This window comes from Crocuta crocuta, unplaced genomic scaffold, assembly GCF_008692635.1.
Source record: "Crocuta crocuta isolate KB4526 unplaced genomic scaffold, BGI_CrCroc_1.0 scaffold647, whole genome shotgun sequence".
Classification (NCBI taxonomy): domain Eukaryota; kingdom Metazoa; phylum Chordata; class Mammalia; order Carnivora; family Hyaenidae; genus Crocuta; species Crocuta crocuta.
This window is the reverse complement of record NW_027531286.1, coordinates 310,136-333,173: the sequence shown is the minus strand read 5'-3', so window position 1 is coordinate 333,173 and position 23,038 is coordinate 310,136. Positions and strand designations below refer to the sequence as shown.

The following is a 23,038-nucleotide window of genomic DNA, read 5'->3' as shown; positions in this document are numbered from 1 at the left end:
GGCTTTTCCTCCAGGAACCCTCAGAGAAGTCCATCCTTCTGACAGGCCCTGCCCATGCCCACAGAGGATGGAGCTGTTAGTAAGGAGATGTAAGAAAATATTTATGAAACAAAGAGAAACTCCCTCCCCACCCCCATTAAGAAGAGATGGACCCCACTTCTGTGAGTCCCTGCTGTACCCTCCCTGGTAGAGAACACACTGTACCGTCTTCATCATTCCCTTGCTTTGCCTTCGCATTACCTACATTTGTATGGGTTTTGCATGTTTTTGAATTTTATATAAATGGAATCATACCGTTTATTCATCCACTCACTATTATGTTTCTGAGATTTAGTCAAATCAGTGTGTACCGCTGTGGGGCATTCCTTCTCCTTGCTGGATAGCGAGCTGCCGAATATACCGCAGTTTATTTGTCCCTTTTGTCTCAATGGTCATCTTACCTGGCCCTATCGTACGACTTCCCTAAGATCCATCCTTGGTCCTTGCTCTTCCACATAAATTTTAGAATCCACTTGTTAAGTTCCACCAATAAAAATCCCTTTGAGATTGTGAATGGAACTCAACTGAATCTATAGATCAGTTTGGGGAAAATCAACATCCATATGAAATTGCATTTTTCAGTCATGAACATGGTGTATCTGTTAGATGTTTTCAATAAAGTTATATACTTTTTCTTGTAAGGATCATGCCTCTTTTGGTTAGACTTTTTTTTTTTTAATGTTTACTTGTTTTTGAGAGAGACAGAGTATGAGTGGGGGAGGGGCAGAGAGCAAGGGAGACACAGAATCTGAAGCAGATTTCAGGCTCTGAGCTGTCAGCACAGGGCCTGATGCTGGGCTGGAACCCACAAACCATGAGATCATGGCCTGAGCCATGCTCAGGATGCTTAACTGACTGAGCCACCCAGGTGCCCCAGATTTCTTCTTTTATTTTTGAGAAAGAGCAAGAGTGCATGAGTGGGAGAGGGGCAGAGAGAGAGGGAGAGAGAATCCCAAGCAGACTTTGGATTGTCAGTGCAGAACCTGACCCAGGGCTCGAACTCACGTACCGTGAGATCAGGACTTGAGCCGAAACCAAGAGCCAGACGCTTAACTGACTTAGCCACCCAGGCGCTCCATGGTTAGATTTACTCTTAAGTATTTGATAATGTTTTGTTATTGTACCTGGCTTAGGAAAATAGATTTTTTGTGTACAGCAAACCTAAAACTTATAAACTCTTCTGAGTTTTCTATATTTATAATAAAATAGTCTGTGAAAAGACAGTTTTGTTTTTCCTTTAAAATTTTTATACCTCTTAATCTTCCTGCCCCTTCTGTATGGGTAGAAGAAAAATAGTGGGCACCTTCACTTGTTTCTGACCTTTGATGAAATCATTTCAATATTTGACTAGAACATATGTTCACTGTTTCTTTTTAAACAGATGCCCTTTAAGTTCCCTTCTAGTCCAAATACAGTAAAATAATCTGTATTTTACTTTCAATTGTCTTGTCTCTTAAGATCAGCCTATAGACAGGGGCACCTGGCTGGCTCAGTCAGTGGAGTGTGTGACTCGATCTCAGGATTGTGGGTTTGAGCCCCAACGTTGAGTATAGAGATTTAAAAAAAAAAAAAATCTTAAAAAAAAGGGATTAGCCTGTAAATGGATTTTTAAATCCAGGCACCCCTTAATTTGCTTTTATTCTTCTTGTTTCCCAGGGTGGAAATTATTGATTTTAGGTCTTTCTTCTTTTCTAATATATAAATTCAGTGCTGTAAAATTCCCTTTAAGTACTGCTTTTGCTGCATCCCACAAATTTGGTAAGTTGTGTTTTTCATTTTCATTTAGTTCAAAATATTTTTTTTAATTTTTTAATATTTATTTATCCTTGAGAGAGTGAGAGAGACAGAGAATGAGCAGGGAAGGAGCAGAGCGAGAGGGGGACACAGAATCTGAAACAGGCTCCAGGCTCTAAGCCATCAGCACAGAGCCCGACATGGGGCTCAAACCCACGAACCGTGATATCATGACCTGAGCCGAAGTCGGATGCTCAACCGACTGAGCCACCCAGGCGCCCCTAGTTCAAAATATTTTTAAATTTCTCTTGAGACTTCTTTTTTGACCCATGTGCTATTTAGAAGTGTTGTTTCATCTCCAAGTATTTGGGAGACTTCCCAGCTATCCTTCTGTTACTGATTTCTAGTTTAATTCCATTTTGACCTGAGAGCAGACATTGCGTTATTTCCATTCTTTTAAATTTTAAGGCATATGTTATGGACCAGAATGTGGTCTGTCTTGGCGAACATTCCATGTGAGCTGAGGAAAATGTGTATTCTGCGGATGTTGAAATAAGTCTGTAGGAGTCACTTGTAGACTGATGGTTTGGTGACCTCAATATCTTTTCAAAGACATTATAAGATTGAACACAGAACAGAAAGAATGGAGAATTAACATAATGGAATTTCAAAAAACAGTTCCAGAGAAGAGCTGAAAGATAAAAATTCCTCAGGACAAGGGACAGAAAGACAATACGAGAGAAGAGAGAAGAAAAACAGATGATTAATCCTCTTCTCTCTGGAATTACCATTTATCAGGTGCTGGGTTTAATGAGAATTCCAGAGAGAAGAGAGAAAATGGGAGGAAATCAGTCAAGAAACAAAATTTTGTGGAAGTGAAGGATATACATCTCCATCCCACAGCACAGCAAATAATGACACACATGTAAGGCATGTCCTGGCGTTTTGGAATGAGAAGGCCAGGAGCAGAAATGGCATGGAACGTCTCAACAGCATTACCAAAAATCAGAACAAGGGAATGCTGCCTTAAAAATGATTTTCTTGCATGAAAATTATTTTCAACCTCAAATTTTATGACCTGCTATCACACATGTATATGAGTGGGATAAAGAAGGTTTTAGACAGGGTGTTAAAAATTTTTAACTCTAGTGACTTTTTAAAGACAGTACCTGTGGATACACTTCACCAAATGAGGGGTACAAGAACTATAAAGATGAAGAGACAGGGCCCAGGAATCAGAGGGTCTAGTCAGGAGAAATACTCTGCAGTATTTTTAGAGAGAAAACAGTCCTCACTGAGACATGGGATGATGGGAAGTATCCAGAAAAAAAGAGGAACTGTCAGACTGGATGAGGGAAGAATGAATACTTGTTATATACAGAAAACTAAGCAAATGAAAAAAAAGGCAATTATTAACTCCATGAAAAATTAAAAGGTAATTTAATTATAGCCCAATTTTTGGCTCTGTAGGGAATAACTTTCACTTAGTAACATAAATAGCAATCTAAACAGTAAGTATTGATTTACCTAAAAACTAGGGAGAAAAGGGGGCAAAGTACTCCACAAGAGAGCTAAAGCATCACCTTTTACAACAGGGAGCCAATAGATCGTGTCTAGAATGATAAATCAAGCAAGAGTAGTATAAGCATATTTTTAAAATAAATAGCTAATGGGGACACCTGGCTGGCTCAATCGGTGGACTATGTGACTCGTGATCTTGGAGTTGTGAGTCCAAGCCCCACACTGGATGCAGATTACTTAAAAAAGAATAGCTAAGAGAACTGAAAATGACTGAAGCAAGGGAGCAGTAGTGGGGAATGGGGAGAGCAATTTTCTTGTTATAAACTAATTCCATAGTACTAAGTAGGTACGTGGTTTTAGGTAAATACTTCTTAAAAATATACCAACTCCCCTCATCCCTAATGTACACAGTCTTCTGGAGCTCTAACCAGTGAGTGCACTGAGTACCATGCACTGTTCCTGGTTTCATATTGCTTTATGTATACCTGTCCGCATCAATGCAGTTCATGTATTTTTAATAATAGGTACATCGTATTACATCACACAAACTCTCATTAGGTGCTGGGTATAGGAAGTTTCTCCACTTTCATCAACATGAAGAGCTTCAAACTAGACTTCGTGTTCCAAGCTCACACATGTCATCACATGATTGGGGTAGAAGAGATTATATGGTCATATGGCCCAGTGAAGAGATAGCCTAGCCCCAGTGACAGAGCTCTAGTGATAGGGGTCTTCTACCTTCTTCCATGCCTTTCCATCTCTGATAAGCTCTCTTAGGAAGCTCTTCAGGTTAAACGTCAAGCTTGGTCCAACTGTACCTCACTTGGCTTGATCTAGAGGCCCATTACCACCCTGACCCAATTAATCTATGTCTATAAGTGGCCAGACTGTGCAGAGAGGAGGGGGTTGGGTTCTTTCTTTTGTCCATACTCCATTCTTTCTTCACTTGGTCCCAGAAGGCATTCCTTGGGAGGGTTTGGGGCAGGCTGAGAGCTGTGTCACCCTGGTCCCTCACTAGAGTCCTGGACACAGAGGTTATTGACTGGCCATGGAGGACAAAAGCTCTGCAGTTACTCTTGTCAAACCTCCCCTCTAGAGGGGCTGCCAAGGTCACAGGATGCTAGAGCTGAATTTGGTCACAAACTGCCTCATTTTACATGGGGGGAACTAAGGCGCAGAAGGATTTGGTTACTTCCCACAAGCCCAAATCATCTGCTAGGCTGCACCTGGTCATACAGAGGAAAAGACAGGTGCTCAGGGAGCAAGGTTCCTGGCTCCTAAGTGGTTCAAGGCGGCCCTGGTAGCACCAGGCTAACAGGGCTGTGAAGTGGGCCAGGACACCAGCCAGGGCTCCAGGAGGCACCGAGGTCCAGGACTGTGGGTCTCTGGCCCGTGCAGTCTTAACACGTGCCTTCCCTCAGTCTTTAGCCTCACTTAACACCTCTGCTCCATGCCTTTCCAGCTAACGCCACTGCCCAGTAAGCTTCCACTTATGGGACTGAGCTGGGCTCCAGGGCACAGAAGAGCTGTTCTGGGCTTCTGCCTACTGTGCCACCTCCACAGGGCCCAGAAATGCCTCTCCTGCGTACCCCAGCCCCACCTCTGCTCTAACTGAGCCTTCCTCTCCCGGGACTCTTTCTGGACCCGAGCATCCAAGTCAGGAGTGGCAGTTGTGTTCGGAAGCCCGGTGGGGGCTGGCGCCACTAGCTCCCTGCGTGGGTGCCCTATGCTTTCCTGGCACCACTTCCTCCCTTGGCGATCTTCATGGAGCATCGCAGGCCTGAGATGCTGGCTGAGCCCAAGATTTCAGGAAAGGCCCCTGTGGGGAGGCAACTATTCCCTAGGCCCCCTTGTTCAGCTCACAGGGGAAATCAGAGCACGTGTTTTGCCTGTAATCTGAGCAGCATCAGTGAAGCTTCTGGAACCCCAGGGAGCAAGAGGGGGCTCAGTCTCACCCAAGAAAAGCCTCTGATTATCCCAGGCCAGGCCGCGGCAGTTCCGGCCTGGGCCTGCAGCAACACGGGAGTGATGTGCCTAAGGAAAGCAGCAACGGAGAAGGCTGGGCCTGTGCCCCTCCTCCCACCTTGACCACTTCAGAGATCTTCCTTTGGCCCTGGGTGTGATTTCTGGACAAAAGTGGGGAGGCTGGAGGGGCAGCAGAGGTCCAGTGGGCAAATGCCTGCATCTTCCTGAGGGAGAAGGAGCTGAACCTCCTGGGTACTTACTGGCCTGCTGCTATAAGTCACCCAGCAGTCAGGGTGGTGGGAAAGGGGACACTTAGGAGAGGAGAAGGAAACTGTGGCCCCAACACACTGCTGCTCGGGGAACGGGCCTGGGGCCTTTAACTCTGCCCAGCTCAGTGGAAGCGGCTGAATCTTCCTGGTCCTGATTCTGCAGGGGCTTTACCACCAGCCCAGGGGTCAGGCGGCTGCCAGCCCCTCGCTCACGGGCATGTTGATGTGGGCACTCAGGAGGGGTGCGCTCTGGCCTTCACGGAGCACCAGCACCTACGGAGGAAGGGCCCATGGCAGTAGGGAATCCCGCCTTTACTCCCTGCTCCCTGCAAAGGCCAAGCCCAGCCTGGTCTGCACCGGCCCCAGTGACAGGCCACCAGGGCTCTGTCAAAGCGGATGGGGAGGCTGCAGACACCCACCCTGACCCGGCGGCCATGTGAGGGCCTTGGCCACCTCACTCTGTCTCCCCCACATGGTACCAACAGGCGACCTACCTTGATAATGTCTGAGATGCCCTTGTCACTGAGACTCTCCACAAAGGTCTCCAGCGGGTAGCTGAGCCCTGGCACCAGCAAGGGGACCTGGGTTTGGGGACAGATAGGTAAGGAGATCAGCTCTCATGCCTGGACAGTGGCTGGCAGATTCCAAAGCACTCTCACACCCAAAAGAGCAGCTGAATCCAGCGGACTCCGGATGGGGCGGGCGGGGCCCTTTCACGGGGCACGTGGGTCCAGTGAGGACAGTGGGCCCTCCAGGACGGCATGTCCGTCTGGGATTAAACTCAGACCAAACCCAGAGTCCTTCTCAGTTTCTGGTCCTCCCAACTTAGGATCAAATCTGGACCTGGGGAGAGATCAAGCCCTTCACTCTGTGGAAAATTCTCCTTGGGGCAGAAAGAGGCTTCCAATCCCACCACAAGCATGGCTGTGAGGCAGGACGGACTCTGGGATCCCAGCACCAACAGGCTTCTGAGAGAGGCTGGGCTCTGGCTGTTCTCCCAGAACCTTCTGTGTGGCTCGCGGAGACCTCTCTCGGGCTGCGAGAAAAGCAGCTGAGGCAGGTCGTGGGCGCCTCCCCAGAGGACCCGGCCACACCCCAGCCTGGTCTGTGGCCACCTGCCAGCTCCCTCACCACCAACCCTTTAGGGCTCTGTGGGCACCTAAGCAGGCCCTAGCCTGGCCTTTCTCGCTCTGTGTCTCAGTGAGGCGGCCCAGTACCTTGAAGAAGGCCCGGGGCAGGGCGTAGAGCACCTCGTTGTACAGGAAGCAGATCAGCAGCCCCAGGATGGGTCGGGCTGCCGAGGTGTTCTGCAGGTGAAGCGTGAGCTTAAAGGTGGGGCCCAGGCCCTGAACCTGTGGAGAAGGTGGGGTGGGTGGAGAAAGCCCTTAGGAACAGTAGCCTTGGGCACTGACTCCAATGTGCCCTGGCCCTGGCCTTCTGCGCTATCATCAAGTGCCCTAATGCATTGTCCTGCCCCTCAGCAGGCCCCTCAGAAGCCTGGAGGCTGGTTCCAGTTTGTACTGGGATCAGCAAAAGCCAAGGGGGGCAGGAACTTGACGTAGGCCCCTCAGAAGCTGGCCAGAGGCAGAGCTGGCCTGGGGATGAAAGCCCCGGCTCCCGCCTATGGCCTCACTGCTGTCTCTGCCGCTCTTCCCAGGGCCTGACTACCCCCCACTCTCATCCTGTGGCAGCCACAATGATTTCGTCTTCCTCCCTCTCACCCTCAGTTGCTCTGTAGTCTCTCCCCTATCTATCTGCTTCCTTCAGGGAAAGAGAAACTGGAAACCCATTTGAGTCAGACAGCACACCTCTGGGACCCATTTAGCCCAGATGACCTTGAGGTCACCTGTGTCTGAGTGCAGGGGCTCCTCGTCCCGTGCAAGTGTCAGGACTTCCCTTCCCTGTAGCAGACAGCCCTAGCCCCCAGGCTGCCCGCAGGTACTGAACCGAAGAGCTTTCTTCGTTGTACCGTAGCGGTCAGAGTCCCTCCAGTGCTGGGAAGGGACGTCCCAGGGTGACTACTTGCGTGCCCTGCCCCAAATCTGGGGGCTTGTCTGAGGCACAGCGTGGGCCGAAGGAGCTGGAGAGCGGCCCCTCCACGGCCAGCTGAGGGGAAGAGGCAGCACAGCAGAGAGACGGAGAGAGAGCACCCTCCTAAAGGAAGGCAGAGACTTGGTCTCTGGGCCTGTGGGAGGTGAGAGGGGGTCACAAGGCCTAGTGGGCTCAGAATTGGCTCTAGAGCTGAGGAGTTCCTACCCACCCCTGCCCTCTGCCCCTCTGCCCCCCCCCNCATGCACCCTGAGGGGCTCCCGGGCCGTCACAGACACAGGGTTCAGGCTAGACTCGAGGGCCTGCACATAGGCGCGGGCAGCCCGGAGACGCAGCAGGTAGAGGTCAGTCTGGAAGGTCCGGTGCATGGCTGAGGAGAGGCGCACAAAGGGCTGGTGTTGGAGGGAAGGCGAGGGCAGAGGCAGGGGAGAGGGGTGTCCTGCGTGGGCTGTTTTTTTTTTTTTCTAGAAGCACGCAGTCCTCATTATGTTTTGGGGACAGTCTCTCCTTTCCCCACTAGTTTGAAACAACACCTTTGACATATACTGACTTTCCCCATATACAAGGGTCTGTTTCTGGACTTTATAAGTGTACCCTGGATCGATATCGATTTCTGTATCATACCACAGCTACTAACTCCTACAGCTTTATAGTTCATATAGTTCCTTCTGCTGAGAGGCTATGTCCCCCTCATCTTTTTTTTTTTTTTAATGTTTATTTATTTGGGGGGAGGGCAGAGAGAGAGGGAGAAAGAGAATCCCAAGCAGGCTCTGCACTGTCAGCACAGAGCCTGATACAGGGCTCGGATCCATGACCCTGAGATCACGACCTGAGCCGAAATCAAGAGTTGGACACTTAACTGAGCCACCCAGGCACCCCCAAAGGTCCCCTTATTCTTAAATTCCACCCCCCAATTACTGAGAGAGAATTCACTGGTCAAGTCCTCAAAATAAGCCCTATTGGGATTTTCACAGTAATGCTGCTATCTTCTTGGATTAATTTTAGAAGCTGTTAATCAGCAGTTTTAAAGCATTGGGTCTTGCTACCCTGAGAGTCTCGTCACGGAAACATTCAGATGGTCTTTTATGTTCTTGACAGCAGTTTTGTAATTTAACTGCCATTTTCTAGGAATTTTGTTACTATTGTGAATGGAAACTTTGCATTTGTCTTCTGGATTCGTTACAGCTGGTATATACCACGTTATTGATTTTTGCATAGTTTACATTTGGTCACGTTAGAGAACTTCCTCATTATTTCCTGAATGTTTCAATTGCTTCTCGGATCCTCTGGGCTACAACAGCCTGCTGGCTCTTTTATCTTCTAATTTACCTTTAAAGCTAAGCAAGGTCCCTTTATAAGACAGAGCTGGTCGAGTCACTGTATTTTTCTGCTTAACATCTTTCCCAGCCCCCACTGCCTAGAATCAACCAAACATCTTAGCTTTGCACTCCAGGCCTTTTTGGAGCCAGCTCTGACCTGCCTTTCTACCCTCTGCTCTACCTCCCCCCCCACTACCTTCCTGCACTACACCCGCAGCTACGCGGCAGATGCCACTTAAATCCAGACAGGACCCTGTGACTCCACTTGTGCCTCTGCCTGAATCTCCCTTCCCTTTCCTTCTCTGGCTGCGGGACTGGTAATCATTTTCGGGTGAAGTCCAATGTCACCTCTCTCTGTAGCCTCTCCCAGGCTTCCAGGCAAATCTCCTCACTCTTGTGAGCCTCAACAGCCCTTTGCAGAGCGCTCGTCTACACGTGTCATGCATGTGACGTCAGCAAGGAGACTGAGCTCCTAAGGCAGGGCCAAAACCTATTTCAAGGCATCTGGCACGAGGCCTGGCAGAATCATGGGTACTGAATGAAGGGAAGAATGAATGAAAGAGCAGGAAAAACTGCATAGGAAAAAAGAACCCTCATCAAATTCTACTTCTCTCTGAGAATTCCCGCATCCAGAAGCGACTGTTCACCCCTGGGCGTTTGAAGGACGCGTGCCCTCACCCACAGCACCTTCCACCGTGAGGCAGCTACTGGAAGCCGAAGCCGCCTCCTAGGCTGTCTCTTGACTTCCAGAGGCAGAGGGCCTGCCTGGGTGCCCAGAGCTTTGGGCACCCAGGCGGGTTCCCCCCATTCTTGCTGGAATTAGAGCAACGGGGAAGAAGAGGCAGGATCTGCCTGAGACTCACCAGTGCCAGCCTCCCGCTCTCGCAGTGTCTGATCCACGTAGAGCCGGGTCTTTCGGGGCACGTTGAGTTTCATGGCCTGGGCTGGTGGGGGGCCCGCCTCACCACCCCCTTCCACAAACACTGCCGTACGCTTCAGGATCTTGATAATCAGCCCACCGCCTAGGGAAGTGGACAGAGAGAGACACAGGTCCGTCCTCCCCAGCTCTACCTTACATTCCCTTTCTTTCTTCCCCCAATTTGCTTCATATAGACCCATTTCTGTCCATGTTTGTCTTCCTGCTGCGATCCTGGGTTTCTAGAAGGAATAAGGTGTGTCTTTTAATAATGTTTTACTACTCATCCATTCACTTAGTAGTTACTTATTAACTACTGGGATGTTCCCGGCACCCAGGCAAGCTCTGAGGAGACTGGGGTGAACTAGAGACACTGGTTCCTGGGTAGTGATATCCAACTGCCGACAAGCTGGCCCCAGACAGGACACGCGTCTGTGAGCCTTGCTTTCCAAACCCAGGCCTGCCCAGGCTTCACATCCACCTCTTCTTTCCCAGGCTCTAGCTGTCACCTTCACGCCTAAATCTAAAACCCTTGCCGTGCCGAAGTCCGCTCACCTCGAGTGGTCATGATGAGGGTGTTATCTTCCCGCCCGTAGCGGCCAAAGCAAAGGCTGGTCACCGCGTCCTGTGATAGAGACACCAGGGCTTAGTTGGGAAAATATCGTGGGGAGGAGAGCAAGACTGGGGTGGGGTGATCAACTGGGAGGCCCCAGACATGATACAATAGAGATGTGACGTAAGGCCTGGGCAGCACTGCCTCTGAAATATTTCCTGTATTTCTCATCACCCCTCCAACCTCACTGCCGCAGCCACAGTTCCAGACTAAAATGTCATGGGGCTTCTGGGGTCACCTTTCTAATAGGTCCCCAGCCTGGTCTTTCTCCTTAGTCTGTCCTTCACCCTGATGCCTTTCAAAACTATGAACAAGGTCATGTCTATTTTCTGCCAAAAAGCATTTCCAATGGCTTTTATCCTCTTTGTTAGAACAATTTAAGGCCTTTCACATCTGATTCCAACATTCCTTTACTGTCCCCCTCATCTTTCCCCTCCCCCATCCCTACAAAAGGCCTGCAGTTCAAACCAGCTGCTTTCCAAATTTCTACTGTGACAAAGGACCCTTTACACACACATACACACGTTTCACATGGGATATACTCTGAGCTTTCTTTTCTTTCTCTTTTTTAATGCTTAATTATTTTTGAGAGAGAGACAGAGTGTGAGCAGGCAAGGCATAGAGAGGGAGACACAGAATCTGAAGCAGGCTCCAGGCTCTGAGCTGTCAGCACGGAGCCCAATGCGGGGCTCAAACCCACAGACTGTGAGATCGTGACCTGCGCTGAAATCGGACGTTTATCTGAGTCACCCTGGTGTACCTCTTTTTCTTTTTCTTTTTTTAAAGTAGGCCCCACGCCCAGTGTGGGGCTTAAATTTCCGACCCTGAGATCAAGAGTCACGTGCTCTATGGAGACAGCCAGGTGCCCCCTCTGAGCTTTCTTTTCTATGTTGCTGGTTGTGACCTATTAAATTACTTAATGACTCACAACTTAGTGTTTGAAAAACTCGAATCCAGATTCTTAAAGCCACCTGTATTCCTTAATCAAGTACATTCCATGCCTCTCAGCGTTTGTTCATGCTGTTTCCGGTCTGGAATATTCTTCCTCTGGTATCCACTTGGCAAACTGTTTCAAGGCCCAGAGAAACTGTCACGTGCTGTGAAATGGCTTATGAGTTCCACCCCCATTTATCCTTCACCACCTCCCCCAGCTGCTAGGCCCCCTCTGTGCTTCTTCAGTACTTCACTCTGCTTTAGACTTGCTTGTATTTGGATTAGCGGTGTCTCTGGCTAGCTGTCACCTTAAATCATCAATTCCCTAAAGGCAGGATTTAGACACTGTTTTATGCCCCCCAACAGGCTATGCACATGAGATGCTCAACAAATGTTTTTTTGTTTTTTGTTTTTTAAATGTTTTATTTATTTCTAGGAGAGAGAGACAGCGTGAGCAGGGGAGGGTCAGAGAGAGGGAGTGACAGACTCTGAAACAGGCTCCAGGCTCTGAGCTGGCAGTCAGCACAGAGCCCGACGCGGGGCTCGAACCCACGAACCGCGAGATCATGACCCGAGCGACAGTCGGACGCTTAACCGACTAAGCCACCCAGGCGCCCCCAAATGTTTTTTTTTTTAATTAAAAAAAATTTTTTTTTAATATTCATTTTCAAGAGATGGAGAGAGAGTGGGTGAGTGGGGGAAGGGCAGAGAGAGGAGGAGACACAGAATCTGAAGCAGGTTCCAGGCTCTGAACTGTCAGCACAGAGCCCAATGCGGGGCTCGAACCCACAGACCATGAGATCATGACCTGAGCTGAACTCAGACACCCAACTGAGTGAGCCACCCGGGTGCCCCTCAACAAATGTTTTTGAAACACATCAAAAGTCAAGGGCATCATGTGGGGACCAGGAAAGGCAGTTAAGAAGGCCCAGAGGTGGGACTGAACAGAGAGGAGTCAGCAGCTCACCGGGGTGCGGATGACATTGAGGAGGGCCTTATCATGGTAAATGCGGACTTCTCCATTGGCCAGCCCAGCCATGACGGCCTGCAGGCCCCGGGAGCGCTGCTCCAGGAGGTTCATGGTCAGGATGGCTGCTGGCATCTGCACTGTCCACAGCTTTTTACCCTGGGAGAGAAGAGCTTCTTACCCTGGGAGGGTTCAGGGCACAGGGTGGAACTCAGGAGGGGTGGCTGGAAGTGCAGGGAAAGGGACACCAGAAGGAATCGCTTGCTAAGGGGAACCGGAGAGACATACGTGGAGGGGCTGGGGGGTGATGCTTGCCCGAAGGCCACACCTTGTGGGTGAAGCCATGCAGGCTGTCTTGGGTGCTGCCCACCACCAGGACCTTGTGTACCCGGACAAGCCCCACCGGCTGGGCGCTCAGCTCGATGCAGTACTTGGGGCGCTTGGAGTCTCTGTGGAATAAAGACACATTCTCCAAGCTCCAGAGCCTCTCAAAGCCTCGCCTTCCCTGGCTGACACTCCTCTTTCTAAGCCCCACAGACTATCCTTGAAGGAACCTTGGCCTCAAAGTAAATGGCCATAGTACTATTTCCACGTTTACCACTTAGCAGCTGTGTGACCTTGGACAGCATGAAATGTGTTTTCTTTCCCAGTCTACCTGCTGCCTTCACTACAGTGATTTGTGTGATAGCCTGGCATTTAACGGCTTACAGTGAGTGTACCTTAGGCTAGATGAAGTGCCAGCGGACGTAGGCAGTTTAGCAATTTATCAGAAATCCATGAGAAGTCTGCTCTGCAGAGATGCATTGTTTCCCGGCTTCTAAATCTCAGTTTCTCTTATCAAGAAAGTAGGGGTAATTCCTGCCTACCAGTCACAGGCTATGGCTCCCCTTTCTTCATATGATGACCATCGGATGATCATATCCCACCTGATGACCCATCCGAGAGCCTCCCTGTGGTCTCTGGTCCTCCTTCCAGTCTACTCTCCACCCAGCAGAGTAATCTCTTAAAAATATAATGGCTCATAATATTCTTCTGATTAAAACCCCATAATGGGTTTCAAAGCCAAAATCTTTATCATGTCCTAACAGGCCATCCACGAGCCATGCCAGGTCTGCACACATCTCTTTCCACCCTCCTCCTCGCCCATCAAGCTTGAGGAGCACATGCCAGTGTCTTTTCCATCTTGAATTTGCTTTAGTTTTCTCTTACGACACTTCTTCCCCATTTTTGGAACAACTGGCTCCTGCTCAACCTTCCACATTATCGCCAGAGACATGTGTTCACTGATCACCTTGGCCCTAATTCTTTTGCCCACTGAGCTTGTATTTTTCCTCCAAGGCATGCACTCAATTCAAAATATATCTTGCTTTGTTGAATTTAATATCTGTCTTCCCCCAGGGCAGAGCATATGTTTAGTTTATATCATTTAGCAATACATCCTCTATATATATATGCCTTATATAATGGTTAATACACAGTAGGTGCTCAAAAATATTTCTTGAATTAGAAAATGATTATCAGCCTAATGCATAAAGAAGTGTCACATACCTATAAAGCAATACTGCAAATGGGAGGCTGTTTTTCTTTCTTCCCATCGCTCACTGCACTGCTCACGTGCTACAGCCACTTGCCCATCACACAGTCGGCAGATGTCCCCCTGTGCATGTGAGCTCACCTTCCTCTGCGAAGTTCCCAGCTCTTTCTGCTCCCAAATACCAGCCCCGAAGTCCCTGAAAGCACCCGGTTTCTGAGATGTTCCTTCTGGCCCCAGAGACCACGGAGGTGGTTACCTTCTCAGGATATAGATGTTCCCGTTGCGGCAGGCAGCAGCAAGCCGGAACTCCACGTCAAACTGCCCAGAAACATCCAGGAAGACAGGGACGCTGGGTAGGCTCATCTGCAAAGGAGAGGCTCACACATCCCAACTTTTCTGGTGCCCCTGTTCTTCCCTACCGTGAAGTAACCCCTGCGAGTTGGTTCTTTGTTCAAATTCCCAATCTCTTCATTCTCACCCTGCTGGTCAGAGTTTAAACTTGTACACTTTCTTGGAGGGAAACTCAGCAGCAGTTGGCGTCTATGCCCTTTGACAAAACTATACCACTTCTCGGAATGTATCCTGAAGAAGTATTTAGGTAAGCCTGCCCAGGGGTTTTGCGCAAGGAGGCCTATGGCACTGGCGCTAATAACAGTGGAAACTGAAAACAACATAAACATACAACGGGTGACAAGGTAAATACGTTATGGTATATTTATATGATGGATGTTGCGTGGTCCTAGATGAAGTTAATGTGGTTTTATATTGATATGGAAAGATACTGATGAGCTCCTATTATGTGAAGAGCAGGTTACATGATCCTGTATCACAAAGCCATTTTTGTAAAAAAAAAAAAAAAATTATTTATAAGTTATATATCTGTGTCTCCATATAACAATGTCTGGAAAGAGGGGCGCCTGGGTGGCTTAGCCGGTTAAGCGTCTGACTTTCGCTTGGGTCATGATCTCGCGGTTCGTGGGTTGGAGCCCCGCGTCGGGCTCTGTGCTGACTGCCAGCTCAGAGCCTGGAGCCTGTTTCAGTCTGTGACTCCCTCTCTCTCTGACCCTCCCCTGCTCACGCTGTCTCTCTCTCTCTCTCTCTCCTAGAAATAAATAAAACATTAAAAAAAAAATGTCTGGAAAGACACGCCAAAACTTGAATAGTTGATATTGTGGGTGGTGGTATTTTTGGACGTATACTTTTTTCTTTATGCTTATCTACATTTTATAACTTTTCTACAATGTGTATTACCAAAAGCTAGGGGCGGGAGATGTGGGGGAGTAGAGGGAGGGAAGGCAGCCTGGGCCTCAGCTGTGCCCAGGGCCAGGCCCCGTACTGACTGACCTTGGCCAAAATGGTGAAGGCCTCCGGGTCCAGCACCAGGAGCTCCTTGCTCTCAGTGCCCACCACCAAGCAGGACACAGCATCCTCGTCAGCCAGGTTCTTCTTCAAGGTGGTCATGGTGGTGATGACCGTCTGCAGAAGGACCCCAGGAGTCAGCCGGGGGGTCCCCACACACCAGCCCCACAGACACCCCCCAAGGACACCACAGGAAGGAAGAAAGAGAGCAAAGGAGGAGGAAGAGTATCAGAGATGTGAGAGAAGGGTTTTTTTTTAATTTTGTTTTTATTTTTATTTTTTAAATATTTTTATTTATTTCTAGGAGAGAGAGAGAGAGAGAGACAGCGTGAGCAGGGGAGGGTCAGAGAGAGAGGGAGTCACAGACTGAAACAGGCTCCAGGCTCTGAGCTGGCAGTCAGCACAGAGCCCGACGCAGGGCTCGAACCCATGAACCGCGAGATCATGACCTAAGCGAAAGTCGGACGCTTAACCGACTAAGCCACCCAGGCGCCCCGTGACAGAAGTTTTATGTACAAAAGTGTTTATCGCAACACACCCAACTTTCTAACAAAAGAGGATTGTTTAAGTCAATTACAAATTTCCATCTGATCAAAAACCAGGTAGTCATTAAAGAAAAATCACACTTTTAAAAGAAGATTCAATAACAGAGAGAACACTTCGAAGATATTCAGAGGAAAAAAATAGGTAAAATATTATGTTAGTGTAATCCTAGTTTAAAAACAGATGAATAAAAAAACATGCTGGCAGGCTAAACTCTTAAGTACAAAAATTGGTTTACCTGGACAATGAAATCACAGGTAATGTTTAATTTCTTCATTGGGCTTTTGTAGAATTTCTACAGTGGGCACATGTTCCTTTTGTAATTGTGATTGGAGAGAAAACTTTTTTATTTATTTATTTTTAATGTTTATTTATTTTCAGAGAGAGACAGACAGAGTGTGAGTGGGGAAGGGGCAGAGAGTGAGATGGAGACACAGAATTTGAAGCAGACTCCAGGCTCTGAGCTGTCAGCACAGAGCCCAATGCGGGGCTCAAACTCATGAACCATGAGATCATGACCTGAGCCGAAGTCAGATGTTTAACCGACTGAACCACCCAGGAGCCCCTGGAGAGAAAACTTTTAAAAGAGAAGAGGATGACCCTCTTTTAGGAATTTCTCCTATGAAAATAATTTAGCAGGACCAAAATGTTTCTTTGGATAAAACTGCTCATTGTGTCTTTTTTGTAAACATTTATTGTTGTTTATTTTGAGAGAGAATGTGTATGCATGAACAGGGGAGGGGCAGAGAGGGAGGGAGAGAATCCCAAGCAGGCTCTGCGCTGTTGGCACAAAGCCGGACACGCAGCTCGATCTCACAAACGGTGAGATCATGACCTGAGCCGAAATGAAGAGTCAGACACTTAACCGACTGAGCCACCCAGGCGCCCCGTGTGACTATCTTTAAGATTAAAAAAGAGGAATCGTTCTCAATGCCTAGGAAAGAGAAAGGTTACAGAAACGTGAATGCTAATGGTTCCCAATTATACAGCTATGACATATATCTTGGAAAGATTGCCTCACTCCCCTAAACTGCATCTTTGAAGCAATAATTAATTCACTTCATGACTTTATAAGTACTCAAAGACACTGACAATTGTGTATCTAAGCTGCTGATCAGCAGGAGAGAACAGTGTTTCTAACAGAATTGGTCTAAGGCTGGCCAAAAGCTGAGGCATGCATTAGTCAATGTGTTGGCTCAAGTGGCTTCTACAGGAAGTGGAGGGCTCCGTGAGGCTTTCTAAAATGCAGAGAACAGCTCTGGGACTGGACGGAACCATGAGATCAAGGTCAGGAATCACCCATTCCAGGAATCACCCATTCCTGACCAATTGCTGAATGGGTTCATTAATAAAACCATTAAAATTATAATTAAGAAAAATATGAAGTGAATAAAAGGGATACATTTCTTATCCAATGATCTGCATGTGAACAGTTACATAAACTATGAATGAAATGAATGAAATGAAATGAATGAAATAATTAATAATTAAGGAAATAATCAAGGGGCCATTAAGAATGGAGTTGTTTTTTTTTTTTACTTAAACCTTTTATTAAAAATTTTATTTGAGAGAGAGAACAAGTGGGAGAGAGGGAAAGAGAGAGAGAGAGAGAGAAAGAATCTCAAGCAGACTCCCTGCTCAGTGCAGGGCCCAATGGGGGGCTTGATCCCACAACCCTGGGATCATGATCTTAGCTGGAATCAAGTCGGATGCTCAACTGACTGAACCACCCCAGCGCCCCAAGAATGGAGTTCTTAAAGACTGTTTAAATGCTCAAGATATAATGTTACATACTCAAGGGAAGCAAATTATAAAGCATATTTATGAAGAAAATGTACCAAAATGGTAAGAATGAGTCCTCTGGGTAGGGAGATTATAGTCATTTATATTTCTCCTTTATTTATTTAAAAAAAATTTTTTTTTTTATTTCTGAGAGAGAGAGAGACAGTGTGAATAGGGGAGGGTCAGAGAGAGAGGGAGATGAGCTACCTGTCAGCACAGAGCCCAACACGGGGCTCGAACCCACAAACCGTCAGATCACGACCTGAGCCGAAGTCAGACGCTTAACTGACTGAGCCACCCAGAAGCCCCTATATTTCCCCTTTATACTTCTCGTTATTCTCTAATGAAAATATATTATCTTTACCCTTAAGACAATAAAAGTTATGTAAAGTTCTATAACTACATATACTAACTCAAAGCTGCCACTGTTGGCTGGAAATGCAGAACGCCTTGCAGCTTTGTGACCATATATGTGTGGCATGGGCTGGAAAGGAAACTGCAAAGTGACACTCGTGGGGGTTGGTTGTCGAATTTACCACTGATGTTACGAGGTCTTTAAAAAAAATTGTCCATCTTTTTTATAGGGCAATAAAGAGAGAAGGGGCATTACCTGCCGCTTGATGGACTTGGATTTGTGCTGGCTCACAAATGCCTCCATTTCACTCAGCTCCAGCTGCAGAAACCTGCACACACAGAGAAGTGGCACCCGCATGCCCTGGGCCTACTTCCGTCCACAGGCCATTCCACAGCCACTCCCTCCCCCTGGTCCCCCACAGGGCCCTTACCTGAGTGACTGTACCGAGAGAGGCACCTCTGCCTTCTCCCTGAAAGGAGAGGGGCAATCGTGGCAGATTCAGTTGAGGAACAGGGCCCTGGGGTTCAGACTGAGAGCACTGGGATGAAGGAGGGGGGCTGGGGGTCAGGGAGGGGGGGAGGGAATATGAAGGGGAAAGGGGGCTCTCACCGGATGCCTTCCAGCATCTCCTTCAGCGTCAAGGGGTCGATCCGGTCCTGCGACAGCAAGGGAAGAAGGTAAGCCTGTGAGCTCCTGAGGCGGCAGGGAAGGAGGATGACTCAGCGGCCGCCATTTTTGCCTTCTCCTTCCCATCCCCGACGTCACTTACCTCCTTGGCCTGGTTCCAGAGATCTTGTTCCAGGGGGTTTGGAGGCAACGGGGGCAGGCTGAACTTGAAGTAGGGCCTAAGATTCTTATACACATACACACAAGGGCCTGAAGCGAGTGCCAGAGCTGGGGTCCGGGGCTCGTGCTGCTCCATAAGGAAGGTGGCAGCCGCAGCTGGCAGTGCAGGTAACGGGCTTTCAGTCATCACTGTGGGTCCTTTGAGCACCTTCAGGCGAGGATGCTGCCCACCTGGGCCAAGATCCCCCACCACCAGCTGTAGAAAGAGGCTGGCTTATTCCAGCTCAAGGTCTAAAGACCTCTCCACTGACCCCCTTCTTGGGCTTAGGCTTTTTGCTAGTGCACATTCGTTCACTCCTATACCAGCGCACCAAAGGTGTGGGCCAAGGAGACTTTGCAATGAGGCTTGCAACTTGTGTGACCTTGGGAGAGCTGATTAAACTTCCTGAGCCTCAGTTTTCCCACCCACAAAATGGCACTACCTATCTCATGACACTTAGAGTGAAAATCAAATGAGGCAATGAATTATGGAACGTGGTGAAGGCTAGTAAGGAGTAGGCGGCAGATGATGTTTTCATTATTCATCCGGGAACCATTTCCTCAGAGCCTGCTCCGTGCCCGGCACTGTTCTAGAAAGTGAACACTGGCTAAAGTCAGTGGGGTGCTGGAAACTCCTATCTGGGCCTCTGAAGCCTGGTTTCCAAATGGGAACAGAACACAAGCACGTATGCGGACGGCATGTGCTCTGTGGACAGACAGAAGAACCAGGCTCCCCAGTCGTTCTTTTCCACCCTCTTATCTATCCTCCAAGCCCCTCTAGCCGCCATGTAAGCCTGTTCTCCCACGTGAGGACTTCAAGGCCTCTCTGAGGTGATTTCCAACTTGATTGCCTTCACCTTCTCATCTATGCTATGCTCCCGCCAGAATGTCTGGATCCTGAGAATGTACAGCGTGCCAGGAGCCACACTAGGCACTACATGCATCCTTTCATTTAATCCCTTCAACAACTTATGGGATAGGTACTATTATTAGCCCCATTTCCCAGATGGGGAAGCTGTGACTTAGAGATGTGAGGTAAAAGTCACTCAAGTAAGTGGCAGAGCTGGGACTGGAATCTAGGTCTGAGTCCAAGCCAATAGTATTGACTATGATTTTATGTATGTATGTATGTATGTATGTATGTATGTATGTATGCATTGAGTTCGAGTGTGCACGAGCAGGGGCAGAGCAGAGAGAAGAAAAGAGAAAAAATCCCAAGCAGACAGCACGGAGCCCAACTCGGGGCTTGAACACACAAACTAGGAGATCCTGAACTTAGCCAAAATCAAGAGTTGGACACTTAACCTACAGAACCACCCCTTACCCCTTACCTACTACTTACCTAGGAGGTGTCCCTTACCTACTACGTTTATTGGCTTTCATTTTCTAACTTTAAATTTACTTTTCCCAAATAAGCTATAAACTTCCAAGTCTCTGTGCTTCCACTGTCCTGTTCCCTCCTACCTGGATGCTTTCCCTCCTCTCTTCCACACCTTCTTGATACATTTCTTTCATCCTTCAACACCCAGTTACATGTTACTGCCTCCTGGTGCCTCCAGGTCGATTTCACTATTCTCTCCCTGCTGCTCCCATAATAGTTTCCCTATATTCAATTTTAACATCCACTTGTTCACTCCATAAATATTTACTGAGTACCTAATTTGTGCCAGGCACTGGACTAGATGCTGGGAATCAAGAAATGATTAAAAAAGTTATTTCACAAAAGCATCGACTATTTCACATTAGTTATAGGAGCTGTGATTTCTCTACCTTTCACTGCTATAAATCCAGTGCCAAGCACACACTAGGTATTCAGTTCATATCATGGATAAATTAAGGGCAGTGTCTATATTTCTTCCCAACTGTGTACTGATTCATTTCTTTTTTGTTTTTTTTTAAGCATAGTGGTCTTTAAAATTTTTTTTAATCTTTATTATTTTTGAGAGAGAGAGAGAGAGAGTGAACAGGGGAAGGGCAAGGAGAGGGAGACACAGAATCTGAAGCAGGCTCCAAGTTCTGAGCTGTCAGCACAGAGCCAGATGTGGGGCTCAAACTCACAAATGGTTAGATCATGACCTAAGCCAAAGTCAGATGCCCAATGAATGAGCCACCAGGGTGCCCCAATTCATTTCTGACTTCAGTGTCTGCACAATGCCTGACACACAGTAGGGGTTCACTGTATGCTTGCCAAATTGCAGAATGTTTTACGGACAGGAATTTGGGAGCAAAAGTCCACCAAATTCTACTGTACCCTCCATGAAGGTATGGTTCCAGACCTGTTTTCTAACTGCCCAAATAACAGGCCAGCTGTGGGTTCATCACCCATGGTTGAGCAGAAGTGGAACAAATACATGACTGAGAATGCAACCAGACCCCGGTCTGCCACTTTTTACAAACTCACTAAGCCTACTCAGCCTCTCTGAATCTATTTTCCCATTAACAAATTGGGAATAAATAACATGTATGTATGTGAAGAGGGTCTAGTCCAGAAACGGACTTTCAATATATGTTAACCCGCTTTAAGCCCAAAATACTTCTCAATCTTTTAAAAACCTGTACCTTTAATTTTAAAATTAACTTATTTACATTCTGTCTTTATGTTTTAAACTTACAATTCAACCTTTTTATTATTTAAAGTTTTCAGTCATATAAGCAGAGAGATGCATATAATGAACCCTCAAATACACACCATCCAGCTTCAACAATTATTAGCTTATGACTAATCTTAAAACCTATACTCATTTATTATTTATTTTAATTTTTAATGTTTACTTATTTTTGAGAGAGACAGAGAGAGAGCATGAGTGGGGGAGGGGCAGAGAGAGAGAGAGGGAGACACAGAATCCAAAGCAGGCTCCAGGCTCTGAGCTGTCAACACAGAGCCTGCCACAGGGCTCGAACTCACGAACTGCGAGGTCATGACCTGAGATGAAGTTGGACGCTTAACTGACTGAGCCACCCAGGCGCTCCTATTTATTTATTATTTTAGAGACAGCAAGCATGCAAGCGGTGGAGGGAGCAGAATGAGAGTAAGGTAGAATCCCAAGTAGGCTATACGCTCAGTGCAGAGCCTTAGGTGGGACTCCCTCCTATGACCCTGGGATCACCACCTGAGCCAAAAACAAGAGTCGGACATCAAAGACTAAGCCAATCAGGTGCCCCATGCCCTTTTAATACACATAAAGCACTCTCTTCCCTCCCTTCTACTTTCTCTCCAGATTCCAATGCCCCACCTCCAACCAAGGGATGTGCCCTTCCGGCAAGAAATTATATCAAGTTAACAAAATTAATAGGCTTTGTCTTGGCAGAATCCCCAGCAGCATCTTGTTCTGCTTTACTTTCTGCAGGCTGTATTACGAAATCAACATGTTCTCTTCACTGTCCACATAAAAACAAAATTTAACACTAAATGTATTTTTCCAGGGTACATATGAGTGCCAGGTTATGCTGAACTCCTTTGGAGCCATCAGGAAATCTCATTTCTGATATCCCCCCCACCCCCCAATTCTCTTTCAGCTGGGGGGATATTCTTACCTTGTACTCCCCATCCCCATGCAAATCTGCCAGCGCTGGAAAACACAAAAGGGCCAAAACCCGGGGTTTCAGAATCCTTGAGGCTTCACTACTGAACTCCTCCATCCCCCCAGAACCAGGGGTTCCTGGTCCCAGAGACTCACCCAGGCAGGTGGAAAAGGTGTGGATGTTGGCCATGGGGTCGTAGTGTGCGTCCAGCCATTTCGAACTGGCCTCGTTGCTGGGAGAGGAGGGAGAGAGTTGGGGGCTCAGTCTCAATGGAGAGGAAGAAAACTTTGAGGGAGTGAAGTGTGTAAGGAGCTCTGAAACAGGGGTACGGAACCTCTGGATCCAAATCCAGGCTCCACCGCGGGCTCCCTTGAGTGACCTCGACTCACTCACACACGCATATTCACTCCGTGGGCCTCAGTTTCCCTACTTAATCCCTAAAATCCCTTCAAGGACTGCCGGCGCGCTCCGAGAACCGCAGGAACTCAGATCCCAGGGCCCAAGACCCTCTCTTTACATTTGTAGAAAAGGAGGCCTCGGGGACCCCGGCGTTCACCTTTCAGCTCGGCCGCAGTCGGAATCCGACGAAGACGCCGCGGCCATCTTCGCAGGCGTTGCCTTGGCAACCGGCTCCGGCCAGCCGCCGCGCAACGCCCAATAGCGCCCGGGTTCTGGGAAGCGCGCGTACAAAGGTTCCGGGCGCTCAGCTTTCCGGCGCAGGGCCTAGAGGTCACCGTGCAGGATACGCTGCGCTCGTTTGAGTTTCTGCCTGCTGAGGCGCAATCCTTCATCG

General features: G+C 48.0%; 1 protein-coding gene and 1 non-coding gene across 2 annotated transcripts; both read right to left on the bottom strand.

Moving 5' to 3' along the window:
• Nucleotides 1-3,196: 3,196 nt before the first annotated feature.
• Nucleotides 3,197-22,859, bottom strand: BBS1 (Bardet-Biedl syndrome 1). Its single transcript, XM_077771404.1, has 17 exons — nucleotides 22,802-22,859; nucleotides 22,401-22,477; nucleotides 22,258-22,292; nucleotides 18,668-18,940; nucleotides 18,508-18,554; nucleotides 18,329-18,367; nucleotides 18,154-18,226; nucleotides 15,204-15,335; nucleotides 14,116-14,222; nucleotides 12,654-12,774; nucleotides 12,326-12,484; nucleotides 10,368-10,437; nucleotides 9,760-9,918; nucleotides 7,819-7,947; nucleotides 6,746-6,885; nucleotides 6,023-6,109; nucleotides 3,197-5,801 (listed from the first exon to the last, which is right to left on the bottom strand). Exons 1-17 carry the CDS (start codon nucleotides 22,846-22,848, stop codon nucleotides 5,715-5,717), a joined length of 1,782 nt encoding a protein of 593 aa, XP_077627530.1. The 5' UTR covers nucleotides 22,849-22,859; the 3' UTR covers nucleotides 3,197-5,714.
• Nucleotides 11,887-11,971, bottom strand: TRNAD-GUC (transfer RNA aspartic acid (anticodon GUC)). The gene has a single exon. It is a non-coding gene; the product is annotated as a tRNA-Asp (tRNA).
• Nucleotides 22,860-23,038: the final 179 nt, after the last annotated feature.